Source organism: Nyctereutes procyonoides, unplaced genomic scaffold, assembly GCF_905146905.1.
Source record: "Nyctereutes procyonoides isolate TBG_1078 unplaced genomic scaffold, NYPRO_anot_genome, whole genome shotgun sequence".
Lineage (NCBI taxonomy): Eukaryota > Metazoa > Chordata > Mammalia > Carnivora > Canidae > Nyctereutes > Nyctereutes procyonoides.
Genome location: NW_026575140.1, coordinates 74,134,121 through 74,159,105, shown reverse-complemented (window position 1 = coordinate 74,159,105; position 24,985 = coordinate 74,134,121). Strand labels below are relative to the sequence as shown.

At 41.2% G+C, this 24,985-nt stretch overlaps 1 protein-coding gene across 1 annotated transcript; it reads left to right on the top strand.

Moving 5' to 3' along the window:
• The first annotated feature begins 293 nt into the window (after positions 1-293).
• MPZL3 (myelin protein zero like 3) lies at positions 294-24,036 on the top strand. The gene is made up of 6 exons (XM_055305385.1): positions 294-410; positions 9,216-9,382; positions 12,541-12,751; positions 14,332-14,497; positions 16,745-16,808; positions 20,990-24,036. Exons 1-6 carry the CDS (start codon positions 338-340, stop codon positions 21,014-21,016), a joined length of 708 nt encoding a protein of 235 aa, XP_055161360.1. The 5' UTR covers positions 294-337; the 3' UTR covers positions 21,017-24,036.
• Positions 24,037-24,985: the final 949 nt, after the last annotated feature.

Below are 24,985 nucleotides of genomic sequence, written 5' to 3'. Positions count from 1 at the left end.
ATAATCTGTAGGAAGTAAAAAAAAAAAAAAAAAGACTTATGAGGAGTAGGAAGATCAAGACTATTTAGTACCACGGAATTCCAGACAAATAAATTGTAATTTTCACAAAGTCTGTGGCCTACTTCATTGTCAAGCAAAAGAGAATAATTAACTCTTACTCGGGACTCAAAGCACCTTTCAAGGTGTGGCTCTGGAAAGATGCCACGTTCCTATGGCAACTGCGAATCGCCATTTTAAGTGTTCTCGCGGCCTCCCGCCCTGACGTCACTTCCGGTATCACCTGTGTGGTTACCGGGAGCCGTAAACAAGGTGTGCAAGCATCCAGAGAACTGTCGGGATGCAGCAGAGTGGAGCGGCTGGAGGCCGTGGCTGCGCTCTGCTCCCACTGCTGGGCGTCCTGTTCTTCCAGGGTGAGAGCTCCGGCTGGCGCCCCCACTTCCGGCCGGGGGGTTAGGGAAGATGGTCGGTTTTCCGGTTCCGGTGGGGGGGTCTCGGGAAAGCCCCCACATTGCTCCTCGCAGTGCAGGAAGTGGGAGGGGGTGTGCGCCTCTTGTATTCACCACCCGCTGAGTGGGCAGCTTGTCCGTGCTCTCCTGAGCCCTGGGCTCGACCACCTTGCGTGGCTCACGTGTATTCTGGCGATGGCTCCACCCGATGGAACCACGGAGGCCTCCGGCTTTGGGGGCACCCTGTGCTATCTTGTGATGGGTTATCAGCGGTTGACGCTGCTGTGGTTTTGTGGGCTGTGTGTCCTGATTAGGAAGGGGCAGTTCTAGTGTTCAGGAGTTTGGCTCAGTAATTTTGGGAGAGAAAATCATGACTGTTGGTACTTTTATTTTTTTGTAGGTGATTGCCAGAGCCTTGAAAGTGAAATATTTATTAGTCACAGAAAGGCTGTGCTGTGATTTCGTTCCAAGAGGCACATTTTGTTGGGGGGAAAAGCAACCGGTGTAACATTTTATTTTATTGTTAAAGATTTTATTTATTCATGAGAGACACAGAGAGAGAGGCAGAGACATAGGCAGAGGGAGAAGCAGGCTCCCTGCGGGGAACCCAGTGCTGGGCTCCATCCCCGGATGGGGGATAACCACTGAGCCACCTAGGTGTCCCTAATGTAGCGTTTTAATAACATTTTTATAATACAAGAAAGGGCGTATCAATGTTAAAAATTTTAATCTATTAAGTAATATCAGAAGTACAGTATTCACGCTATGGTATAATCTTAGAATTAGGATAAATTTTGCTTTTATGCAATTTTCAAATTGCATTAAAGTCCAACCTAATTACCTTTCATTTTGGAGTGCAATTATTTCCTGGATTTGTGTGTGGGTGTGTGTGTGTTATCAGGAAATCATATGTTAGTAGAACTTGGATTGTTGAAACTTCATAAAGTTTCCCGTGGGTAAGTGGGAATTTCTGAAGGGGGCCTTTATCGTGAAGTCTTCAGTTCGAAATCTTAGCAGGTAATGCCAGGAAGTTTTTATTTATTTGATGACTAATATTCATGTTGCTGGCACACTCCCTGATCCCTCCCAGCACTTTGTGTCATCACAAGTGTCCAGTTTTTCAGCTAAATTCTTTTGCAATATAATATTTAGGCTGACCTACTATCACTCTAAATAATCCCAGTTTCATTTGTCTCTCTCCCTCTCTCCCATGCAAATATTCAGATATTGTCCTATTGAGGGAAAAACCCTAGAAACGATGGGTGGTTTATTTTTTCTTTTTTTTTTAAAGATTTTATTTATTCATGAGAAACAGAGAGAGAGAGAGACAGAGAGAGACAGAGAGAGACAGAGAAACAGGCAGAGGGGAAGCAGGCTCCATGCAGGGAGTCGGACGTGGGACTCGATCCCGGGTCTCCAGGATCACTCCCTGGGCTGAAGCTGGCGCTAAACTGCTGGGCCGCCCAGGCTGCCTGGATGGGTGGTTTCTTAAACTTGATGTCATTTCACATTGAGAAGTATCCATCAAATACTCCATATCAAATAATTCAAACTTAAAAGTTTGTTTTATGGTCCATATAAACTCGAATTGACTTATCTTTTGTCTTAAAAAAATAACAGCTTTATTGAGATACAGTTCACGTGCTATACAATTTATCCATTTGAAAGGTACAATTGGGACACCTGGGTGGCTCAGCCTTTGAGCCTCTGCCTTCATTTGGGCTTGGGGCATGATCCTGGAGTTCCTGGATCAAGTCCCACATTAGGCTCCTTGCAGGGAGCTTGCTTCTCCCTCTGCCTGTGTCTCTTCCTCTCTCTGTCTCTCTCATGAATAAACAAACAAATAAATCTTTAAAAAATAAAAGATACAATTGAGTGGTTTTTAGTATATTCACAGACTTGTCATCACCACCATAATCAGTTTTAAAATATTTTCATCATCCCAAAGAAAAACTTCATACACATCAATAGTCACTCCCTTTTCCTCCCTTCCCTCAGCCTCTGGCAGACACCAGTCTACTTTCTATTGCTATGGCTTGCCTGTTCTGGACATTTCACATAAGTGGAATCATATAATATACATTCCTTTGTGGCTAGTTTCTTTCACTTTGTATGTTTTCAAGGTTCAACATTTTAAAAAATCCGTTAGCCAATAGACTTTGGTCTCATATCAGTGTTTATTTGCTTTTCCTCTTCAAAGATAGGGCCCATTAAATGATTAGCTTATTTGAATTCTCCAAGTTATAAACACGGTCCTGTTATATCAGTTGTCATAGCATGTGGAAACAATAAATTAGCTTAGAGTTCTTACACTTTTCTCCATTTAAGTGTGTACTTTTATGAACCAAATATTGACAGATTTGTATTTCGGGAAATTGGTTGTACAAAACTGGGAGTTTTGTCACATTTTTTCATTCCTTCGTGTATAAAATTAATGTGTGTTTAAATGTGGTTTTCTTGGTTCCTCCCAAATTAAAAAAATTGTTAATTATTATGAGTATATATATATATATATATATTGGCTATTTTGACCTGGCAAGAATGATTTTTTACTCGGGAGAAAATATAAATCTCCCTAAGCACATTAGGCCTAGGATGAAAATTTCTTTTTTCTTTTTTTTAAGATTTTATTTTATTTATTTGAGAGAGAGCACACAAGTAGTGGGGAGGGACAGAGGGAGAGGGAGAATCAGACTCCCCACTGAGCAGAGAGCCTGATGAGGGGCTCAATCTCAGGACCCTTGAGATCATGACTCAGAGCCAAAGGCTGCCACTTAACTGACTAACCTACCCAAGCACCCCTAGGTTGAAAATTTCTAAATGAATGTAACAGTGGATTAGTAATTTTTTTCTTACTTTTTGAGTGGATTAGACAAATTATTTTACATCTGTTTATTGGAAAACACTTTTAATTTCCGTATTTATATATATATGTATATAAATGCACATATCATAATTAGCTTAATGCATTTTTAGAAACAACACACCTGGGTAGCCAGCACCCAAATCAAGATATAGAATGTTACTGGTACTCCAGAAATCTTCCTTCTATTTTCTTCCAGTTATTATCCTTTCTCTCCCAAGGGGAACCAACATCCTGACATATAGACTAGTTTAGTTCATCCATGGCTCTTACTTTTCTCTATACACTTAAGACTCACTTACCTAGTATTTAGATTTCAGCAAAATGACCTTACATATTGATAACTTTATGGGAGAATCATGCTTGTGAATATGGAATTCAAATATATTAACAAGAAGTTAGTTGGTAGGTAGATTTATTAATGGTGTACTTACTATAATTCAGTAACCAAAATTTGCTGAGAACTTGTAGTTTTTAAGCTTATTTTGCAATAATTTTTGTTTCATAAAAAGGAAACTTTGATGGTTTCATTCAGTTGAATATTACTGAGCATTCACAGTGTGCTGGGCTCTGTATTGATGAGCTCAGGGTCTATTGGAGAAGATCGACAAGTCATCAGGTAATTTTAGAATCTGGTACTAAGAGAAGAATGTGGGAGCACAGAAGAGGTGCCCTTAATCTGCCATGAGGGTACAGGGAAGACTTCCTGGATGTGCCACCAAAGGTTAAATCTTGAAAGAAAATGGAGAATGAGTAAAATTCCAGATGTAGAAAGGAACATGAATGAGGCATAGAGGCATTAAATAACTTTCCAAACAAATTTTCTGAAACTTAAACTTTGAGTGGGTTAACTTAAATCACATGTGGAGTTTGTATGTGTGTATGTAACAATCAGTGGGCAGAGTTGCCTGGAGAGACATTAATGAGATTCCTACTTAGAACTGTAACCCATATATTTTTCTTTGCTCTAAACCAGGGTTGGCAAACTTTTGTAAGAGGCTAGAGAATAAATATTTTATTTTTTATTTTTATTTTTCTACCTGATACTAAGATTTGTTATATAGCTACAGTAGTCCAAGAACTGTGGTACTTACACAGAACTGGACCCATAAATCGGTGAACAGAATAGTGAACCCAGAAGCAGGTCCACACAAATATGTTCAATTGATTTTTATTTTTTAAATATTTTATTTAATAGAACACGAGCAGGAGAGCAAGAGAGAGAACAATTGGGAGTTTGGGAGTGGGGGAGGGGCAGAGAGAGAGGGAGAAGCAGACTCCCACATGAGCAGGGAACCCGATGCCAGGGTCAATCCCAAGACCCTGGGATTATGACCTGAGCTGAAGGCAGATGTTTAACCAACTGAGCCATCCAGGCACCCTGAGAATAAATATTTTAGGCTTTGTGAACCATATGGTCACTGTTGCAACTACTTATAAGGTTCTGTGTATCACAAAAGCAGCTATAGACAATTTATAAATATATAAATATGGCTATGTTCTAATAAAACTTCATTTACAAAGAGACATTGTAGGCTAGATTTGGGCCTACATAGTTTGCTGACCTTTACCCTATGCCAACTAACCATAGATATTATCTCTCAGCTATCTCAAAGGCATATTAAACATATCCAAAATCAAGCTTACGTTCTTTCCTATCAAGCCTGGTACTTTTCTAGTCTTTCCTATGTCAGTGAGTGGTATCACCAAGTCAGAAACCTGGGAGTCATTCTTGACATCTCTGTTTCCCTAACATTCCACAGCTAAGCTACCATCAATTCTTGCTGATTTTAATCTGTAGGTATTGTCTTCCTGGTTCTTTCCATGTCTACTACCACCAACTCAGTTCAAGCTTTCTTTATTTCTCATTTGACTATTTTAGTAGCCTTCTAAGTAATCTTATCTTTACCCTTGACTCCTCCTGCATGTCTTCCCTTGAGTGATCTTTTAAAAATGAAAACCCCATCATGTCTCTTCTCCCTCAGTCCTATGTTTAAGTATTTTCCATGACTTTCCATTACTCTAAGAATAAGGACCCAAGTGTCTGAGACTGCATGATCTGCTTCCTGCTTACCTCCTAGCCACAGCTTTCTCTTATGCTATTTGTGTTGGAGCCATACCACCTTCCTTTTGGTTCCTTGGCTGACTGTGCTCCTTTCTGGCCCAGGACCTTTGCACATGTTGTATTCTCTGCCTGGAATGCTCTCCTCTCCATCTCCTCACCTTGTTACCTTTTCTTCAGAGCCCAACTCAAAAAGTAACTTTTTCAGTGAAGCTTTCATTAGTCATTTCTTGCTTCTTTACCATAACCGATGCAGTTCTCATAATCACTCTTTTTGTCTTTGCTTCATGGTACTTATCAGATTTTGTAATTATACATTTGTCTTTATGATTATTTGATTAATGTGTTGAACTTTTGCTTTATTTTAAGCTCCAAAATAGGGTGTGTATTTATTTTGCTCACATTTAATTCCAGGCTCAGAGGGTGGCACAAAACAGATCCTCAGTAACTATATGTTTGAAGAATGAGTGAATGAATAAGAGTATTGTCATGAAAGCCTTGGGATAGAGAAGGTCTAGGAGCAAGGAGTCACTGTATCAGAGAGATCAGTAAAATCATAATAGAAAAATACCTATTGGAGTTTTTATACCTTGGATTTTGTAGTTTTAAGACATGATGCCCTTTACCAGAAATGGTAGTGGACTCTATTGTACAATAGCAGTCCACAAGTGGATGGGAAGGGAGGAAATGAAGGCATACCCTGCTCTTTCACAAACCTGGCTTAGAAAGGAAAAAAAGACAGTAGCTGGGGTAACATGTAGTATTTTGGGGTTAAGGAAAGATCATTATTATTTTGCTTCATTGTTACTTGTTTATTTGTTTTTAAGGATGGGAGAGATTTCTTTGTATTTAAAGTCTGAAGGGGGAGAGAGCCCCTCTGGAAAGGAAGAGTTCAAAGAGAGTAGAGACGTTTTTCTGCTGAAGCAGGACCTGGAAGGGAGGGATCCAGGGCAGAACCAAAGGATTTGGCCTTGCATAGGAAAAGAGATACCACACCCTTTCAGATTGGATGTGGGGATAGGTGTAAATGCAGGAGAGTGCATGGATGGGCAGTTTGTATGGCTTTAAATTTCTTGAAAAAAGTAAGAGGAGAAATTTTCTTCTGAGAATGAGGGATGTGGAGGTTGCATAGAGGATGGTGAGAATGTCAGAGGTTGGAGGAATCAGGAAGAGGAGCTAAGGCTTGTTAAAGGGTGATCATGCCGCATTAAGGGCTCAGCTATGGGTAGAATCCATGACTTTCTTATGGTATCTATCTGTGCAGTTGTGTGGTTATTCTCCTTCAGTGTATGACTGGCGTAATATAGGAGTGGTCATCTAGGGCTGAGCTTTTCCTGAATGGGTACACTGGAAAGGGAGGAGTGTAGAGGACTTCAGAATGTTGGAAATATTACAAAAAGGGGATAGGAAGAGAGTGGGTATCTGATCAGCACACTTTGCCCCTATACTGGAATTTTTGGTGACCTGTCCACTTCCTTCTCTCAATCTCTGTCTGCTCCCTTCCCTGTGAGTTTTTGCCCTTGATATGCTGTGTGTAACAGGGGAAATAGTTTTTACAAATTGAGGGTAATCAACAGTATGTGTGCTTGAGGAGCATTATGTACTAAATGCTATGAGAACAGTAAAGAAAGAGCACTGAACTGCACCGGGGAATTTGGAAAGGCATCACAGAGGTGCTATGTGAGCAGAATTTTGAAGGTGTGCAAGCTTTGGGCTGTGTGTGGTATGGAAGGACCAGGCAGGATTGGTAGAAATGGGGACAGACTTCCAGACAAAGACATATTCAAAACGAGGCACATTGGCATGAAAGGACAGAGTAAGTTTGGGAATGGCAGACATTCTGGGCATGGTGAAGGGGTTGGGATGGGTAGATAGGTGGAGGCAGAAGTTTGGGACCAGATTGTCACTATGTGGGTTTTATTCCATAGCCCAAAGAAGGAATTATTGAAGGTTTTTGAATGTTTGTGGTGTTCATTTTAATAATAACAGCTAACATTTATTGAAAGGTTCTATTTCACATGCTGTGCTAATAAGCATTTTATGTGTTGTCTTATTTAATCTTATCAAATCCTTACAGTGATCCAGTGAAGTAGGTCTTGTCATTCTTTCCTTTCTAAGGAAATTGAAGCTTAAACAGGTTAGGTAACTGTGATTAAAATCTTACAGCTAGAAAGTAGCTTGGCTAGAATGCAAGTCCAGGTCTATCTAATTCTAAATCCATGCTTTCAAATCTCTCAACCATATTTACATTTTAGGATAAAGGAATAGTATGAGGAGAGTGTGGATTTTCCATCCATTCCTGAGGTTGTGGGAGAGAATAGGGGCTGAGGGATGAAGGCTTTCCAGGTAGAGGAACAGCATTTGCAAAGTCAAAGGAGGAATGACAGGTTTAGCATGGCAACGTCAAGAGTGGCTGCTGTGGAGGAAAGAGAGGTAATCCTCATCTTTGGGACGGGTCAGAGTCTTATTAGAGTTGTGAGCTCAGTCTTGGTGTCCTCCTTTTAAGAGGAATGTGAACAAACGAGATTGTCTTGAGAGGAGCAAGAAAAATGAATTCAAAGCAGACAGAGGTAAAGGTGTTGATGACTCATAACTGTGTCTGTGATGGGAAAGGTTGAGAGAGTGTAGGCAGAACTGAAGGCCCCGGTAAGGTTGAAGCCATCTAACTGCACTGAGCACTTACTCTCTGGGGGTAGGCAGGCTTTATAGTGTTACATCTGTTTTAACTCATTTATTCCACCCAGTGACTTTCTAAGGTAAGTGCTGTTAATTATCATTCTCACCAGGGTGAGAAGCTGGAGTGTAAAATAGCTTGCTAAGACCATAGAGCTAGCAAGCGATAGAGTTGGGATTTGCATCCTGCCTTGACCAGGGGGACTGTGGGTTTTCAGGATGGTGTGTGGGTTTGTTCTCTTCTGAATCCTTGCTGCCCAGTTTGACTTGGGCCTGACAAAAGAATCGGGGCTTGTTGCAGTAGAGAAGAAAGCAGTAAAAACAAAGTGCTGGTGACTTCCCTAAAAAATGGCTCCCTAGTGGAAGATAAATTTCTACTCTGTTTTTTGAAAGGGGATTGGTCAGAAGAAATTGGGACCTCTTTCTGGGTGGAGCTGGAATACCAAAGTTGGATATATGAGCCTGTTTTGGAAAGAGTTAAATCTCTAGGGAGTTTAAAAATGATTATCTTATTTTTGCATTTTAGAATGCATTAAATTGTTCTGTGTTCCTTCCCCGTGATTTACTTTTAATGGATGTAGGATTCATTAAGCAGCTTTAAGAGGGGGAAAAAAATAAAACACAACTGGATAGAACTTGGGGGCAGTTTTAAAAAATTCTTTGAAAAAATTTCCTCCTCTTATTTTCTGTTCTCATTTTGCTGGTGGTTGAGAAAGTGGTAGCTTCAGGTTACAACTGTGCTGTACTTAGGGGTAAGTCCCTGAGACTACAGCAGCTGCTATAATTCCTGGGGTATAAGTGTGTCAGGGGATGGGGGAGGGTGAGTACATGGCATTGTGTTTCAGCTGCCGTAGGCGGACCCACTTGTTTGTACTGCATTTAACCACAAGTCCGTATTTGGAAAAATGCTGGTGTGATCAGGTTTTAGAGTTTTTTACCCAAGCATTTATTCTGTGATTTAATATTGTAAAATGACAAAAAAAAAAAAAAAAGAAAGACTACCCCTTGGTTAATGCAGATACCTGCTCCTTGTTCTTCTGGGCCGGCCTGAGAAGATATTTATCTATTACTACAAGAGCCCTAAAAAACTATAGTGTCTCTGTGTTGTTCACTCAAGTCTATGTGTCTCACCCAGATGCATCCCCCCTTTTACATGTTGGGCTTGCTTTAGGTATTCACGTCATCCTTTCCTTGGAGATTAAAGTGGATGGCCATGTCCGGGGTTACGTGGGAGAGAAGATCAAGTTGAAATGCACCTTTAAGTCGACTTCATCTGTCACTGACAAACTTACCATCGACTGGACATACCGAACCCCTGGCAGCAGTCGTACAGAATCAGTGAGTGTTTTCCTATTAAGGAGATTTCTTTGAGTCTTCAGTAGTCAACAGCTCTGGAATCCTTCTATTTCCAGGTCCCAGGTGTACCTCAGGTCTTCTCATCTTAGAATTGAACATGAGCTTCTATATGAATAGAAGAAGATGAGCTGCTACCCTATGTGGTGTTCATTTGGTCATGTAGGGCTTCTCATTCTTCAGTGTGAGATGTTGTACATAAGCTATGAGGAAAAACATTGTCAGAAATTCAGAGGAAATGTGGCTTACTTTTGTTTCCTCTTTGTTGTTTCCTCTTGCATGTTTTTGAAGCTTGTTTTCAGATTCAAGATACTAAAAAGAGTACCTCCAGGACCACTGGATAGAAAAATTCTATAGGTCCCAGTCATAGATGTCTTTTCTCGTAAAGCTGCTCATTTCCTGTGGTATGAGGTTGTCTCAGTGGGTATATCTATTGGTTTAACTATACTCTGTAGATTTATCTTGGCATCGTCTCCTAGTGTATAAACATCTGCATTGATTTATATAGTTCCCTTTGAAGGAGATGGTGGCACCTTGTGTGGATGACAGATGCTGTTAGTGACAGATGGTCTTGCGGTATTAGAAGCAATATACTTTATATACACATATAAAACACATTTATGGTTTGGATCTCATTGTGGATGTCTAATTGAAGATTGCAATGCTATAAAAACCCTTTCTCTTTATGCTTCCAGCAGTATCCTCAGTTCAGCATAGATACTATCAATAATGTGAATGTTATAGCTGTATGTTAAAATTGTTTTTTTGAAAGCATCCTTAATTCTTTTATCCTGTTTCCTTCATTGGAGACCCTTCTCTCTGATTTTAATATACAAGCTTTGAGTTTTGTTTTAGGATCCATTATCGAATGCCACATAGCTAGGAGTTGGGGAGGGGATTCCAGTGAAGGAAGCTACGCTGTATTCGTGGTCCCTTTTTCTTCCTCTCTCTTTTAAAGATTTTATGTATTTATTCATGAAAAACACAGAGAGAGAGGCAGAGACATAGGCAGAGGGAGAAGCAGGCTCCCTGCAGGAAGCCTGATGTGGGACTTGATCCCAGGACCCTGGGATCACAGCCTGAGCTGAAGGCAGGCCCTCAACCACTGAGCCACCCAGGTGCCCCTCCCTTTTTCTTTAGACTTAAAATAGTTCATTTTATTTTGAGTGGTCAGAAAACTACGGCTGGCCTTTTTCGACTCTGCCTCATTGGCCAAAAGTAGGACAGAGCAAGCAGTGGGGGATCTTCTTGGGTCAGAAACCTTAACTGCAAGCATCAGTTCTTGTATGGTGCTGTTTTCTATGAGGCTGGTCAGAAACTCAGCAAGCTCACACAAGTTGGGATCAGTGGACCTTTAAAGTCATGTGACATGATGTCATGGTCCAGGTCAAGTCAGTCAGGATCCTGTCACACTAATCGGGTAGCAAGGATTTGAGTATCACCAGTTTAACTTGGAATTTACAGGTTGGATTAATCTTGAAGATACACATGCATGCCTTGATTTGTCAGTAAGGAGTTACAAACCCTTTTATATAGATGCTAATAATCCACTGATTATTATTATAGGCATTCTTTACCTCCCTCGTTGTTTTTTTTTTTTTTTAAGATTTTATTTTATTTTTAAGATTTTTTTTGTTTATTTGAGCAAGAGAGAGTGAGAGAGGAGAGAGCACAAGCCAGGAGAGGGGTAGAAGGAGAGGGATAAGCAGATTCCCTGCTAAGCAGGAAGCCCAGTGTGGGACTTGATCCCAGGACCCTGGGATCATGACCTAAACCCAAGGCAGACGCTTAACTGACTGAGCCACCCAGGCATCCCTAAGATTTTATTTTAAGTAATCTCTACACCCAACATGAGGCTTGAATTCAGCACCCTGAAATCAAGAGTTGCTGTTCCACCAACTGAGTCAGGCAGGTGCCCCTTATCTCTTTCTTTGGAACATTCATCACACATGTTACTATTTCTTAATATATGTATTTCCCATTAGACTGTAAAAATCCATGAGATCAGGGACTATGCCTGGTTGGCTCTCACTGAATTTTTTTGCTTAACATAGTGCCCAATATATAGTAAGTGTGCTATAAGAATTCATTGGATGAATGCATGAAGTGTTAAGTGATTCAGCATCTTCTCTGGGAAGTTGCTCTTCAAAATTGGGCAATTTGGTGGTTGTAAATGGGGAAGTATCATGTAAACAAAAAAAGAGGAAAGCCTTGAATCTTGCATAAGAGAGAAAGACCATATTGTGTTGTAGTACCTGTCTGCCCTCTACCAGACATAATGAGGTGCTTTTGGTGACAAAGTGTCTGACCATCAATCTGAAGCAGCGCTGTTTTAATTCAACCGACATTCATTGAGTCCTGATCATGCGTTTGGCTTGGGGGTTTTATTAATCGCCAAGATAGATAACTTGAGAGAGGCTTGATTATATTATACCTACTTCTGTTTGTTTGAGGAATAAACAAAAACTTCCCCTGCCTACTTATTAGCTGTGTGCCTTTGAGTAACTCACTTAGTTTTTGGCTTTGTTTCCCTTTCTGTAAATTTGGAATAATCATACCTGCCCCGTGTATATAGTTCAGTGTTGTTATGCGGCTCAAGTGAGTAAATCTGTGGGAATCATTTGCAAACCAGAAAGTACCACACAAATAACAGATGCTACTTTAGAATAGGGGTTCTCAGCTTTGGCACTATTGACGTTTTGAGCTGGATAATTCTCTGTTGTGGGAAGCTATCCCATGCAATGTAGGATTTTTATCAGCATCTGTGACCTCTACCCACAAGATGCCAGTAGCACTCTCCCCAACCGCAACAACCACAACTGTCTCCAGAAATTGCCTGATGTTTCCTGGAGACCCACATTGGCCCCCGGGTGACAACTACTGCTTTAGGAATTCTGGGAGAATTTAGAAGATCTGAGAGTTAGGATCCTAGGACTCTTTTGTCAGGCCTTTTCCTGATAAGTGTATTAACTTGTCTTTTAACCCATAGGATGGAGGTGAACCAAATATTACAAAGAAAATGTCCAACTGAGAAAATCCATTATACCTTTGTACTTGATTTTGGACCTACTTAGCTTTGCATTTTCATTGCATTTTGCAAATTAACTTTTTTTGTTGTTGTTGTTATGGTGTTGCTTTCTTAGATTTTCCATTATCAGTCCTTCCAGTACCCAACCACAGCAGGCACATTTCGGGATCGAATTTCCTGGGTTGGAGATGTATACAAAGGGGATGCATCTATAAGCATAAGCAACCCTACCGTAAAGGACAATGGGACATTCAGCTGTGCTGTGAAGAATCCCCCAGATGTGCACCATAATATTCCCGTGACAGAGCTAACAGTGACAGAAAGGGGTAAGCCTACTGCCACCAGCCTTCTTCTGCCAGGCTCTGTGACTTCCATGGTGCTTACTGTAGAAGTTAGGGACTAGCAAAACCACCTACTGTCTTTATAAGCCAGTCAGTCAGTGGAACAGTCTGCCACCCTGAATTGTCTATTAGGATGAATTTCTTTTCTTTCTTTTCTTTTTTTTTTTAAGACTTTATTTATTAATTTGACAGAGAGAGAGCACGTGTGAGCACAAGCAGGGAGAGTGGGAGGGGAAGAAACAGATTCCCCACTGAGCAGGGATCCTGATGCAGAGCTCCATCCTAGGACCCTGGGATCATGACCTGAGCTGAAGGCAGCCACCCAACAGACTGAGCCACCCAGGCATCCTAGGATGAATTTCTTAATCTTTATTTTGCAAACTGAAGTTGTTTATCAAATGCTGTTATAGTTTCCCCATTATGTATTTTTTATTTTAACCTCAGGTGACCAGAGGTCTTGTGAAATGCATGGCAAACCCGAGTCAATGGAGGCTTGTTATCAGTATGAAATAGAAACCATTTGATTTCCCTAATCTGTTCATATCCTCAGTTATGAGGCCTTGATCTTGCCTGTGTGTTGAAAGAGTGCCCCCTCTAATGATGGGAGGCAGCACATTTCTGTTACAAAGGGCAGCATTTTCCTTTTAGTGTGAAAGCGCAGGAAAGTAGGTTAAGGACGCACCTTTTTTTCTACATTATTCCCAGGTGAATACTGAGTGGTCATTCTAATCCTCTGTTGGATTTGAACCAAAGATGTAGAGATACAGAGCTGCATTATGGTTTGTTATAGATGCTTTATCTCCCAGGTCTTTCTCAAATTTACCTGTCTTTTTTTCCCTGTTTCTTTCTGCCTCCCTTCCCCTTCCCCCTCTCTTTCTTTTTTTGAGACGGTAACTCAAGATTTCAAAGATATAGGCATGTTCATGCTGCAGGCTGCGTAGAAACTAGTATTGTTTTTTGGAAGACAGTTCGGTAGTATGAATCTGAAGCCTTAAAAGTGTATGCCTTTCAACCCAGGAATCTCATTTTAAATCTTATCTTAAAGAAATAGAGGCAAATTTGAGGATTTATGTACAAAGATGATCATCATAATGTAGCTTGTAGAAAGGAATTGGGAACAGCTTGAATGCCCAGCATTGGTTCAGCAAATTATTCAGTGTAGTAGAATACTGCGCAGCCATGAAAAAGTAACACTGGGAAGGAATTTTTAATGACATGGGAAAAATTTATCATATATTACATTTAAAAAATGAGTTTAGAAGTAGTCTGTAAAATATGATTCATACTTCTAAAAATAGGCACTCTCCTATCTGCAGACCCATACCCACATACTCCTAGAAGGAACGCTGAATGGGTAGATACCAACGTGTCAATCCTATGTAGTGGCATTATGGCTACATTATTGCTCTTCCTTGTAATTTCATGTACTTTCCACCTCTTCTACAATGAATTAATGCTTGTTGTTATCAGAAGAGATACAAACGCAAAAGTAAAATCTAGTTATGTCAAAGGAGGCCCTTTTGCACCTTGTCCATCCCTCTCACCTTCCTTTTTTCTTCCTCTAGGTTTTGGCACCATGCTCTCCTCTGTGGCCCTCCTCTCCATCCTTGTCTTCCTCCCCTCAGCTGTGGTGGTTGTTCTGCTGCTGGTGAGGATGGCAAGGAAGTCGGCAGGGCTGAAGAAGAGGAGCAAGTCTGGCTATAAGAAGTCATCCATTGAAGTTTCAGATGAGTAAGTCCAGCTGGAGCCCTGAGTTCCTTTTCTCTGCAGAGCCCTGCTTTGTGGATAGTCCCCAGAGCCCCTGAGTCTACCCCTTTCCTTTTTCCCAGGCCAAGTTTAGTTCTGCCAAGGAGTATTAGAAGGAAGGTTGGAAGTGAAGCTAGTGGATATTAATTTGGAGAGAGAGATGGAGCAGTGAATATGGGGTCCTAGTCTCTGCTTTGGAAATCAGATTGTACTATGCTATGGTTCTACATATAAATTCTGAAGTGGTGAGGGTGCCTGTGTGGCTCTGTTGGTTAAGCATCTGACTCTTGACTTCGGCTCAGATCATGATCTCAGGGTCATGAGATCAAACCCTGCATCAGGTGTTGTGCTGGGCTTGGAGCCTGCTTAAGATTCTTTCTTTCCCTCTCCCTCTGCCTCTACTCTCTTGCTCATTTTCTCCCCCTTTCTAATAAGTAAGTAAATAAATAAATTCTGGAATGAATATCACAATCCTTAAAAATTAACAGGAAATTCCAACAAGTCAGTTATTTTTCCCTTCTCATTTTGGCACCAAACTGATGTGTCCCAACAGAAAATGCCTAAGCAATAGGAAGGCTTTAAGGATAGCCTTGGGCAGCAAAACCATTTTAAATAAGAAAGATCTGTTCTTGGTCAGCAGGTGCTCTGAGAGGCTAATTGGACTGTGATTATCGAAGGCATTTATGAAACATCATGTTGCCAGTGAGCAGGCATGATCCAGTATTTTCCCTAAGAATAAATCTACTAAAAACAGGTGACAGGAACACCTGGGTGGCTCAGCAGTTGAGTGTCTGCCTTTGGCTCAGGGCATGATCTCGGGTTCTGGGATCAAGTTCCGCATCGGGCTCCTTGAGGGGAGCCTGCTTCTCCCTCTGCCTGTGTCTCTGCCTCTCTCTGTGTGTCTCTCATGAAACAAACAAACAAACAAACAAAAAAACCCCAAAAAACACAAATCTTAAAAAAAAAATCCATAAAAAACAGGTGACTAAAGTCTGCCTAAAACCTCTTTTGATTCTCTATTGTCTATATCGGAGGTTCTTAACCTTAAGACTTCCTTAAGGAACCTTAAGACTTAAGGAAGTCTTCCCTGGGGAGGTCTAAAATTTTATTTGTCTGTGCATGTGCATGTGTGTGTGCATGCACATGCTCATGTGTACATGTGTTTATTTGATTGGAGAGAGAGTGCCCTTTGTGGGGATCTTTGATCCCCTGAAAAAGGTAAAGAGCTCTTGGTAGAAATACTAAGAAGTCTATTTCTTCTTCTTTTTTTAAAAGATTTTATTTATTTACTTATTTGAGAGAATGACTGCCTGAGACAGAGAGAGAGGAAGAGAGGGCACGAGCAGGGGGAAGGGCAGAGGCAGAAGGAGAAGCAGGCTTTCTGTTGAGCAGGGAGCCTGACGTGGGAGTAGATCCCAGGACCCCAAAATCATGACCTGAGCCGAAGGCACTTAACCAACTGAGCCACCCAGGCGCCCTGAGGTGTCTATTTCTAAGCATGCTCTAACAAGATTCCTTATGATCCAAACTTCAGGCCCATTGTTTCCTGACATTTCACCTGGTTTACTCCAAATGCCAGCTTACACAGCTTATTTTCTTCTCTAAATAAGCTGCATTCACTCAGGTCTTTCTTCTTTTTACCCCCCTGCATGCTTTTCTCTGACTTGGAATCCTCTCCTTCCCTCCCTGTTTGCCTAGAAAACACTTCCTGATCCTCCCTGACCCAGTTGAAATATCTCCTTCTCTGGAATCTCCCTGGAATCCACCTAGGAGAACAGGCCACTCCCCCATCTTTGCTGCCACAGCAGTTTGACCTTAAGCTTATTAAAACATTTTATTATGTTTAATCATAACGTACTTGTTAGGTTTCAACAGGTTTCTCACACCCTGGAGGTTGTGAACTCTTCAAAGGAGCAGTGTTTTATTTGTGTCTTGATCCCCAGCCCAGGAGGATGGCTCAGGCATGGTTGGTGCTCAGTACATTTCTAAATGAATGATTGGGACCAGCTTCTATTATTGGGCACTTCCTATGTGTCAGGCCCTGTGGTACGTGTTTTACATGCGGTTATTTTTTATCCCAGAGTGTAAGTAACCTGCCTACTCACACTTCTTGTAAGTGGTAGAACTGGAATTTAAAATGAGACCTGTCTGACTTCAACAGCTGTGCCCTTAAGTGCTCTACTGTACCAAGGACAGTAATTGTTCAGATTTGGTTTTCTTCTTTTTCTCCAGTACTGACCAAGAGGAGGGGGATGATTGCATGGCGAGGCTCTGCGTCCGTTGTGCTGAGTGCCTGGTAAGCCCATGCCATTTCTTTGTTTACTACTCATGTTCCATTTTCCTGCTTTCTTAAGGGGATCCTTTGCCCTCAGAGGCAGCAGAGGATATGCAGTTAAGGTCCAAAGTAGGGTATGAACCAAGGTCTTTCCCCAAAGTATTTTGGTCTCAAGGAGCCCCTACCAATTCTAACCATTATTTTGGTTTCATCTCATGAGCAGAGTGGTGTCCTTAGGTTAGGGAAGGGGACCACGTCTCTGCCTACTGACAGAGAGCACCCTGAGAGAGGAGTGGCCCATGCCACTAATGTCACACTAGGAGACTTTGGGTGCCTGGACTCAGAATCCTGAACTGAACTTTCCTGCTCTGCTTCAGTTTTTTTGTTGTTCCAGGGAATTGGAGTGATATAACCTTTTAGGTGACTTGTGGCTTTATCAATAAAAAATACTCATGTTGGAGGATTGCTTGGGTGGCTCCTAGGTGTCTGACTCTTGATCTTAGCTCAGATCTTGATCTCAGGGTTTTGAGTTCAAGCCATGTGTTGGGCTCCATGCTGGGCATGGAGCCTACTTAAATAAAATAAAATAAAATAAAATAAAATAAAATAAAATAAAATAAAATAAAATACCCATGTTTGAAGGCCTGAGTGTTGATTTAAATTTTCAAAGCTGTCATCCCTCCATTTTTTTTTTAAAGCTCTTGCTGTGATTGGTAGGCTTGCGTGGTTGTCCCAGCGTCCTGGGAGGAAAGAGCCTCTGATGTGGTAAAGTTGGAAACAGGTCAAAAGCAACTTATGATCTAATATGAAACATACCTGTCATTGCAGGGTTTAAACTTGAGTTCTCTTTGTACTTACGGCCAAGCTCAGTACTTAGCCAGATGACCATAGCCCAACTATTCACTGCAGTGTTCTTTGTTTTTCTCTCTTTCAAACTTGAATATAATATGTAAGATGAGGGGAAAGTTGAAGAGGATCTAGCAATAGCCCTTCAGGGTTTGAATACTCTAGTAATACAAAATAAGTTAGTATCCATGATTATTATCCACATTTCAGATATTTTTTAAAAAAAGATTGCTTGGGCAGCCTGGGTGGCTCAGCGGTTTAGCGCTGCCTTTGGCCTAGGGCGTGATCCCGGGGTTCCGGGATCGAGTCCCACGTTGGGCTCCCTACATGGAGCCTACTTCTCCCTCTGCCTGTGTCTCTGCCTCTCTCTCTCTGTGTCTCTCATGAATAAATAAATAAAATCTTAAAAAAAAGATTGCATTTATTTATTTGAGAGAAAGAGGTAGTGAGAGAGAGCAGAGGGCAGAGGGAGAGAGTGAAGCAGGCTCCCCACTGAGCAGGGAGCCTGACGTGGGACTCGATGCTTAATGGACCACCCAGGTGCCCCCACATTTCAGATATTAATTCATTCAGTAGTTTTTACTGAGTATCTCTTATGTATCAGATATGATTTTGGGTACTTAGGAAACTGGAGTGAACAATAGTGACAAAAATCTCTGCCCTCAAATAACTCACATTCTTTTCCATGTGTAGAAAACTCGCATTCGGGATCCCTGGGTGGCGCAGCGGTTTGGCGCCTGCCTTTGGTCCAGGGCGCGATCCTGGAGACCCGGGATCGAATCCCACATCAGGCTCCTGGTGCATGGAGCCTGCTTCTCCCTCTGCCTATGTCTCTGCCTCTCTCTCTCTCTCTGTGTGACTATCATAAATAAATTAAAAATAAAAATTAAAAAAAAAGAAAACTCTCATTCTTGAAGACACAACTGAAACGTCACCTTCCCTTAAATTTTGGGTACAAATAATAACTAACTAAATCTTTAAAAATAAGCAAAACATAGAATATACCAGGTGGTACTTGATGCAGTAGGAAAAATAAGATAGGCAAGGGAGATGGGATGGTTGGATAGAGGGTGAGTGGGGACACCCTCACTGAAACAATATTTGAGCAAACACCTAAAAGAAGTAGATAAGCAGCCATATAGCTGTTGTGCAGGAACATTCCAGATAGAGGAAATGGTAGGTGGAAAGACCTTGTGGAGGGGAACACATTTCAGGGACAGCAAGTTCTAGGGACAGCAAGGAGACCAGTATGGCAGGAATGAAGTGAGCAAGGTGAAGAATAGCATTTGTTGATATCAGAGAAACAATGTCACATCTTAGAAACATTATAAGTGATTGGAATAATCTGGGCTTTTATTCTTAAAGAAATGGAACATGCTGGAGGTTTTTAAGAAGAGAAGCACTACTTATTTCCAAAGGCTTACTCTGGCTTCTGTGTTGAGAATAGGTGATATCAGGGTCAAGGGATCATGAGAGTCAGAAAACCCAATTAGGAGACCTTAGCAATAATGCAGGTGAGAGAAGGTGGTACTAGTTTGAGCCAGGGTGGTAAGGAGTGGTCATATTCTGATTCTAATTGGAAGGTAAAGCCTGAAGGATTTACAGATGGGTTTCACGTATCTGTGAAAGAATGAGAGGAGTCAGGGATAATTCATGATTCTTGATTTGAGCAACTGGTGGAATTGATAGCATAGGTGGAAGAGATATAGACTAGAGCCCCAGAGCTCTGAAAGGTTGGCAGTTTGGAAGAGGAAGGGGGAATTGGGAAAGGAGGCTGAGAAGGAACGTCCAGTGAGGTAAGAGAAAGCCAAGGGGGTTTGCCATCCTAGGAGCCAAGTGAAGAATGTGTTTCAAGGAAAAGAAAGTAATTAACCGTGTCAGTTGCTGCTGAGTCAGGTCAAGTAAAATGAGAGTGGAGGGTTGATTATTGGGTGATCTGGTGACGTGGAGGTCATTGGTGACCTTAGCACAAGCAGCTTCGGGAGAATAGTGGGGAAGATGGGAGTAAGGTCGAGAAAGAACGAGAAGAGAGACATGGGTGACAGTGGGTGTAAACAGCTCTCGCCAGGGGTTTTGCTGTGAAGAGATACAGAGAAATAGAGCAATAGGTAGGTGGGGGATGTGTGTCAAGAGTTACTTTCTGTTTAAGATGAGAGAGATTATAGCACATTTATAGGCTGATGGGCATGATTCAGTAGAAAAGGGAAAAATGACGCAGGAGGGAGAAGGGGAAGTTGCTGACATAGCTCCAGGATGTGATGCACAACAGGAATGTTGATCTTGGAGAAAGGCAGGGAGAGGGTATCCATAAGACGAGTAGGGAAGGCCACGGAGATGAGCCCAGATGCATGTAAGTATGGCTACAGGAGCTCAGAGTTTCCTTGCTGGCTACTCTATCCCGAGTGTGGGAGACAGCAAAGTGATTAGCTAAGAAGGAAGTGAGGAAGAGGTGCTGGGCGTTTGAGAAGAGAGAGAAAGGTTGGGGACAGTCATCCAGGAGAATAGAAGAATGAATGGGCCAGAGAAATGTGGCGTGCCAGGTAGTACTAATGGGCCACTTGCGGGGAGGAGTAATGAATCCAAGTTTAAATGATAAAAATAAGAATCATGGTAATAGTAGCTAATCTTTTTTTTTTAAGATTTTATTTATTTATTCATGGGAGACACACAGAGAGGCAGAGACAGGCAGAGGGAGAAGCAGGCTCCATGCAGGGAGCCTGATTTGGGACTCGAACCTGGGTCTCCAGGATAACGCCCTGGGCCAAAGGTGGTGCTAAACCGCTGAGCCACCCAGGCGTCCCAACAGTAGCTAATCTTGAATGAGTGTTTGCAAAGTGCTGGGCACAATGGGAAGTGATTTCCATACATCATCCCATTCAGTTCTTGTAGACTTTCTGTGAGGTGTCTGTATTTTTATTACCCTCCATTTTACAGATAAGGAAACTGAGGCTGAGAGACGTTTAATAACTTTACTCAAGGTCATGCAGCCAGCAGGGGGTGGAGTTGGCATTAGAACGCAGAGAAACTGAGAAACCCAGACTCTGAGGTATGGTCCTGCATGTTCTGCTGCAGACAGGTGCCTTTTCATGTGTGTTGAGGTTTTTAAAAAATATCCGTCATGGAAAAGGGAACTGTTAGGGTTTCAAAGCAGAAATCAGTCCAAAAGACAACCAGTGTATGGAGGTCCTGTGATGCCTCATGGGAACGCAGGTGTGCTGAGTCAGTGCCATTTCCCTGGGACTGTCCCCTTGTGCTGAGTTCCACCTGAGGGGTCATAGCACGAAGTCTTTGTCTAAAGTCTGACAGTGGCATTCTACTTCATATAAACCACCACAACTGCTGTTCTTTCCCTCCAGGATTCAGACTATGAAGAGACATATTGATGAAGTCTTCACAATATAAGAAGAGTCACCTGCTAGCAGACAATGTCCCATCCCACTGGCAGCTAAAGCGCCTGCGAGAAGTAGGAGCTGGCTTGGATGGCAGTGCTGGAGGATTCTGGAAGTCATCAGTAGAGACTTCAGGAACCATTTATTTATTGAAGAAATGTTCTTTTTATATTTATAAACTATTCAAGAACCCTCAGAAGAAACTCAAAACTATCCCTTTTAATAACTTATGTTCTAGTTGAATGAAGGAGTTCTTTTCCTGAATAGAAAGATACTTTTTGACTCCCCTTTGCTCTTGAATGTATTACATGTTTTCTTCCAGTTATTTGGGGGAGAATCTGAAATGTTGGCCACACTGCTGATGCCAGAATATTTTGAAAATATGAAATGGAGCTCGTATGTTCCTGACGTGCTACCAGATGAAATGTTTGTTTGGGATAAATATCTTTTGATATTTGCTCTGTGAAGGTTTTCAGCTGTGAATCAGCAAAGAGCAAATTCTCACTGGTTTTGTGACACAATGTAACTTGGAACTCTAATTTCTGTAGAGTTAGTAGGGCCAGGAGTCCATGGTTTGCCTTGACTGGGTTTTTAAAGTATTAAAGTGTCATCAATTTATAATTAAGGAAAGGAATGGTGACCTGGAGGGATTCCTTTCTTTTGTCTTGTGAGGATCTAGGTTTGTTACTTTACTTTCTTATAGCTGACTGATTAGTGGTTTCCTTCTTGATGTCCCAGATCAGAGGCAAGAAAAACTCTTTGAAAGACTTATTGGCGAAGGTAGAGAGTATTTTCAGTTCTTTGCAAGGAAATACTTTTTTTTTTTTTTAACAAATGCCACTTGAGTTCAAATGTTGGATTGACTTTAATGAAGCTTCTATTTATAGGAAATAATCTTTTTGACCTGTCTCATTCTTCAGAACTTCTTTGTGTTCTAAAAGGTGCCAAATATGAGTGAACTAAGTATTTACAAATGTTTTTTGCATAATATTTGACTTAAGGAAGTGAGGTGGTACATAACCTCTACTTCTCATTTCTCTCCTCTGATACCTTATATTAACTTCCTCCATTTTCCCACAACAACCTATTCCAAATTTTAATTTACATGGGATTTTCTATAAGCCATTAAGAAATATGTGTGACATGCCCAGAAGGATTGACAGTGTAGTCCTCCGTAAAAGAGTGATAGAGTTTACTTCTCAATTACGAGAGACAAAAATTACTCTCTCCTCCCATCTTTGTTTTTTCAACAGGATAGTCTGAGATTCTCCATTAGGTGGCTCAGAAGGTTTCCATACCAAAGCATAATACACTGTATACGTTATAAAAAAAAAATCACTTTGCCGAGATTTATTTTTTAAAATTTGGGTTATGAGTTCTAGAAGTCATCAGTAAAGACTTTAAGAGATACAGTATAGATTTGGCCTGGCTTCTTTTGTTAATCTAGTCCGTACATTAGAGAAAAATCTGTTTCATTAAGAGACATTATACCTTTTCTTTGGTCACGTAAGGAAGTAGAAGAGGAAAAGACACATTGACTGTTTATTTCCAGTGGTTAACCCTCAGAGTCTTGAGCTTGTGTGAGGCCAGTCTAGTGAGACCGTCTGACACCTCAGCAGAGAGGGGAAAACATGTTTGAGCAACGTGAGTCAATACTTTGGGCTCTAGAAGATTTAAAGATAGAAATTTAGTTGTGAGACAGACTTCTCATGGGTCCTCATTTCTCTGAGAAAGAGATGATGCTACAGGAACCCAGCTAAAACCACATTTCATGAATTGAGGAACTGTTTTTTATCTTGGTTTTCTTGTAATTTCCTTTCAGGCATGTTATGGGGATCAATCCAGTGTAGTATGTTTGTCACTGTAGGTAGATGGTGCTGTGTGGATACTCGGTCATGTTATTTGTATGTTTGATCATGATTCAAACAAGTGCCCTTCTTAAGTGACTGAATAGTAGCGTCCTTCATGATAAGAGTAAGCTGATCATTTAGTCTGCTCCATTGGTTTATGGTCACATCAGTCATAAGGCTGCTGTCAGTGACCTTGGCCAGCTCTCATACTGAGTCTGGATTACAGCTTGCTTGCTTGCTTTCTCTCTCTCTCTCTTCCTCTTTCTTTCTTTTTTCTTTCTTTCTCTCTTTCCTTCTTTCTCTCTTCCTCTTTCTCTCTTCCTCTCTCTTCTTTCTTTCTTTTCTTTTTCTTTTTCTTTTTTTCTTCTCTTTCTCTTTCTCCCCTCCCATCTCCCCAAAGGAGCAAAAATCAGTGTTTGGATACCTGCCTTCTTTAAGGATGGAAGGAAGAGATTTTTTTTAAACTTACTCTTTTAATATTTTCTCAAGTGCTATTCTCTCTCTTTTTCTTTTTGCTGCTTTCTATGCAGAACACACTGTATGAAGACCAGTCTGGTCTAGAAAGGAAATTTAATTCTGAAAACTTCAGAAGGGGCAAAAAGCCTTTCAGAATTTTTCTTTGGCTGCTGAAGACTTTCCTCATAGTTACATTACCTTATAAATTTTGCGCATTGAGCTCTTAATTCTGTCACCAAATGTGAATTTGTAAAATGCTTTGTGTTTCCCATGTGGCCAGTTACCCCAGGCTTCTTGGAGAATATCTTAGTTTTCTGCAGCTCCCAAACCGTGCACTGGTGCTTCAAGAGGGAATGTTGTATGCTGCTGTGTAAAACAAATGTTGGACGCCAAATCCTTGAATCTGAATGTTCCGTCATGTCACTCCTTTATAGTTCTAAAAGAGAGTCATAAGAAGACCCATAGGGAGTGGACCAAGGCTGTCATTTAACTGCTCAGCTGGAAACTTTGCTGCTGGAAGAGGCAGTTCCATTCCTTTGGCTCCTGTGTTGGACTGTTGGACTGTTTACAGCTGCATTTCACTGCATTTTTTTTTGTTTTCGTTTTTTTGTAGGAGCATGTGCACTGTTGGGCCATGTGCACAGATGTCATAACTCTTGAGATCTTTACTACATCACAATTAATAAACTGCTTTGCACTTTCTGGCTACTTTTTGGTATGTGTCTAAATATAAAATGAGAGCTGTCATATGAAAGAGAAAGATTGTGATTTCCAGCATCAAGCAGCCATTTGTCTCTAAGCTCTACCCCTGCAAGAACCTGCATAGACTTGGTGGTGTGGTGGTGGAGCCAGCTCACATAGCAAGAGCTGATTGTTAAGTTTTTAGGAATTTTGCAAGCCCATTGTTAAACTTATCAGTAGTTTGAAATAGGCCATGGTGGGAATATTTATGTAAGTTGCTAGCTTGCCAGTGTACACTGCTTCTCAAGAACCATATAGCATACTCCTTGAGAAGAGCACGTATTCAACAACTTTTTATTTATTTTTTTAAAAATATTTTATTTATTTATTTGAGAGATAGAGTGAGAACAGGAGCAGGGGTGGGGATGGATGCCACAGAGGAAGAGGGAGAAACAGACTCCCCGCTGAGCAGGGAGGCCACGAAGGGGCTTGATCCTCTGACCCTGAGATCATGACTTGAGCTGAAGGCAGATGCCTAACTGACTGAGCTACCCAGGCACCCCTTTAACAACTTTTCAAATGATACAGGACAAGTTCCAAGAAAACATATGGCCATGCATAGGTTAAGCCAAAGTTGAAGGTGTATACACTGAGAACATTTATTCTGAACTGGCAACTAACAAGCAAAAGATACCTTGAAGTACCTAGTTCTTATCTAGGATGTTAAAATCGCCCTATGGGTTCTCTGGGGGGAGAAAACACTACCTGCCTTCTGTGAATGCTATCTCATGGTTAGAGGAAATCAACATGGTAAATTGAAGGACTGAGCAGGCATGTCTTTGAAGGCAGGGACTGAGTGATCGCCTGGCTGTACTGTACCGCTGTGATGAGAGAAAAAAATAAGAGAGGTTGCTGTATTTTAAACAGAGAAAAATGTTTTGTGTTAGTCTTAAATTTATTGTATTTTGTTTGCACA

Coding starts and splice junctions, on each gene's coding strand:
- MPZL3 (XM_055305385.1), top strand. CDS start 338: ATGCAGCAGAGTGGAGCGGCTGGAGGCCGTGGCTGCGCTCTGCTCCCA. Junction 9,383..12,540: donor GCAGCAGTCGTACAGAATCA/GTGAGTGTTTTC, acceptor TTGCTTTCTTAG/ATTTTCCATTATCAGTCCTT. Junction 16,809..20,989: donor TCCGTTGTGCTGAGTGCCTG/GTAAGCCCATGC, acceptor CTTTCCCTCCAG/GATTCAGACTATGAAGAGAC.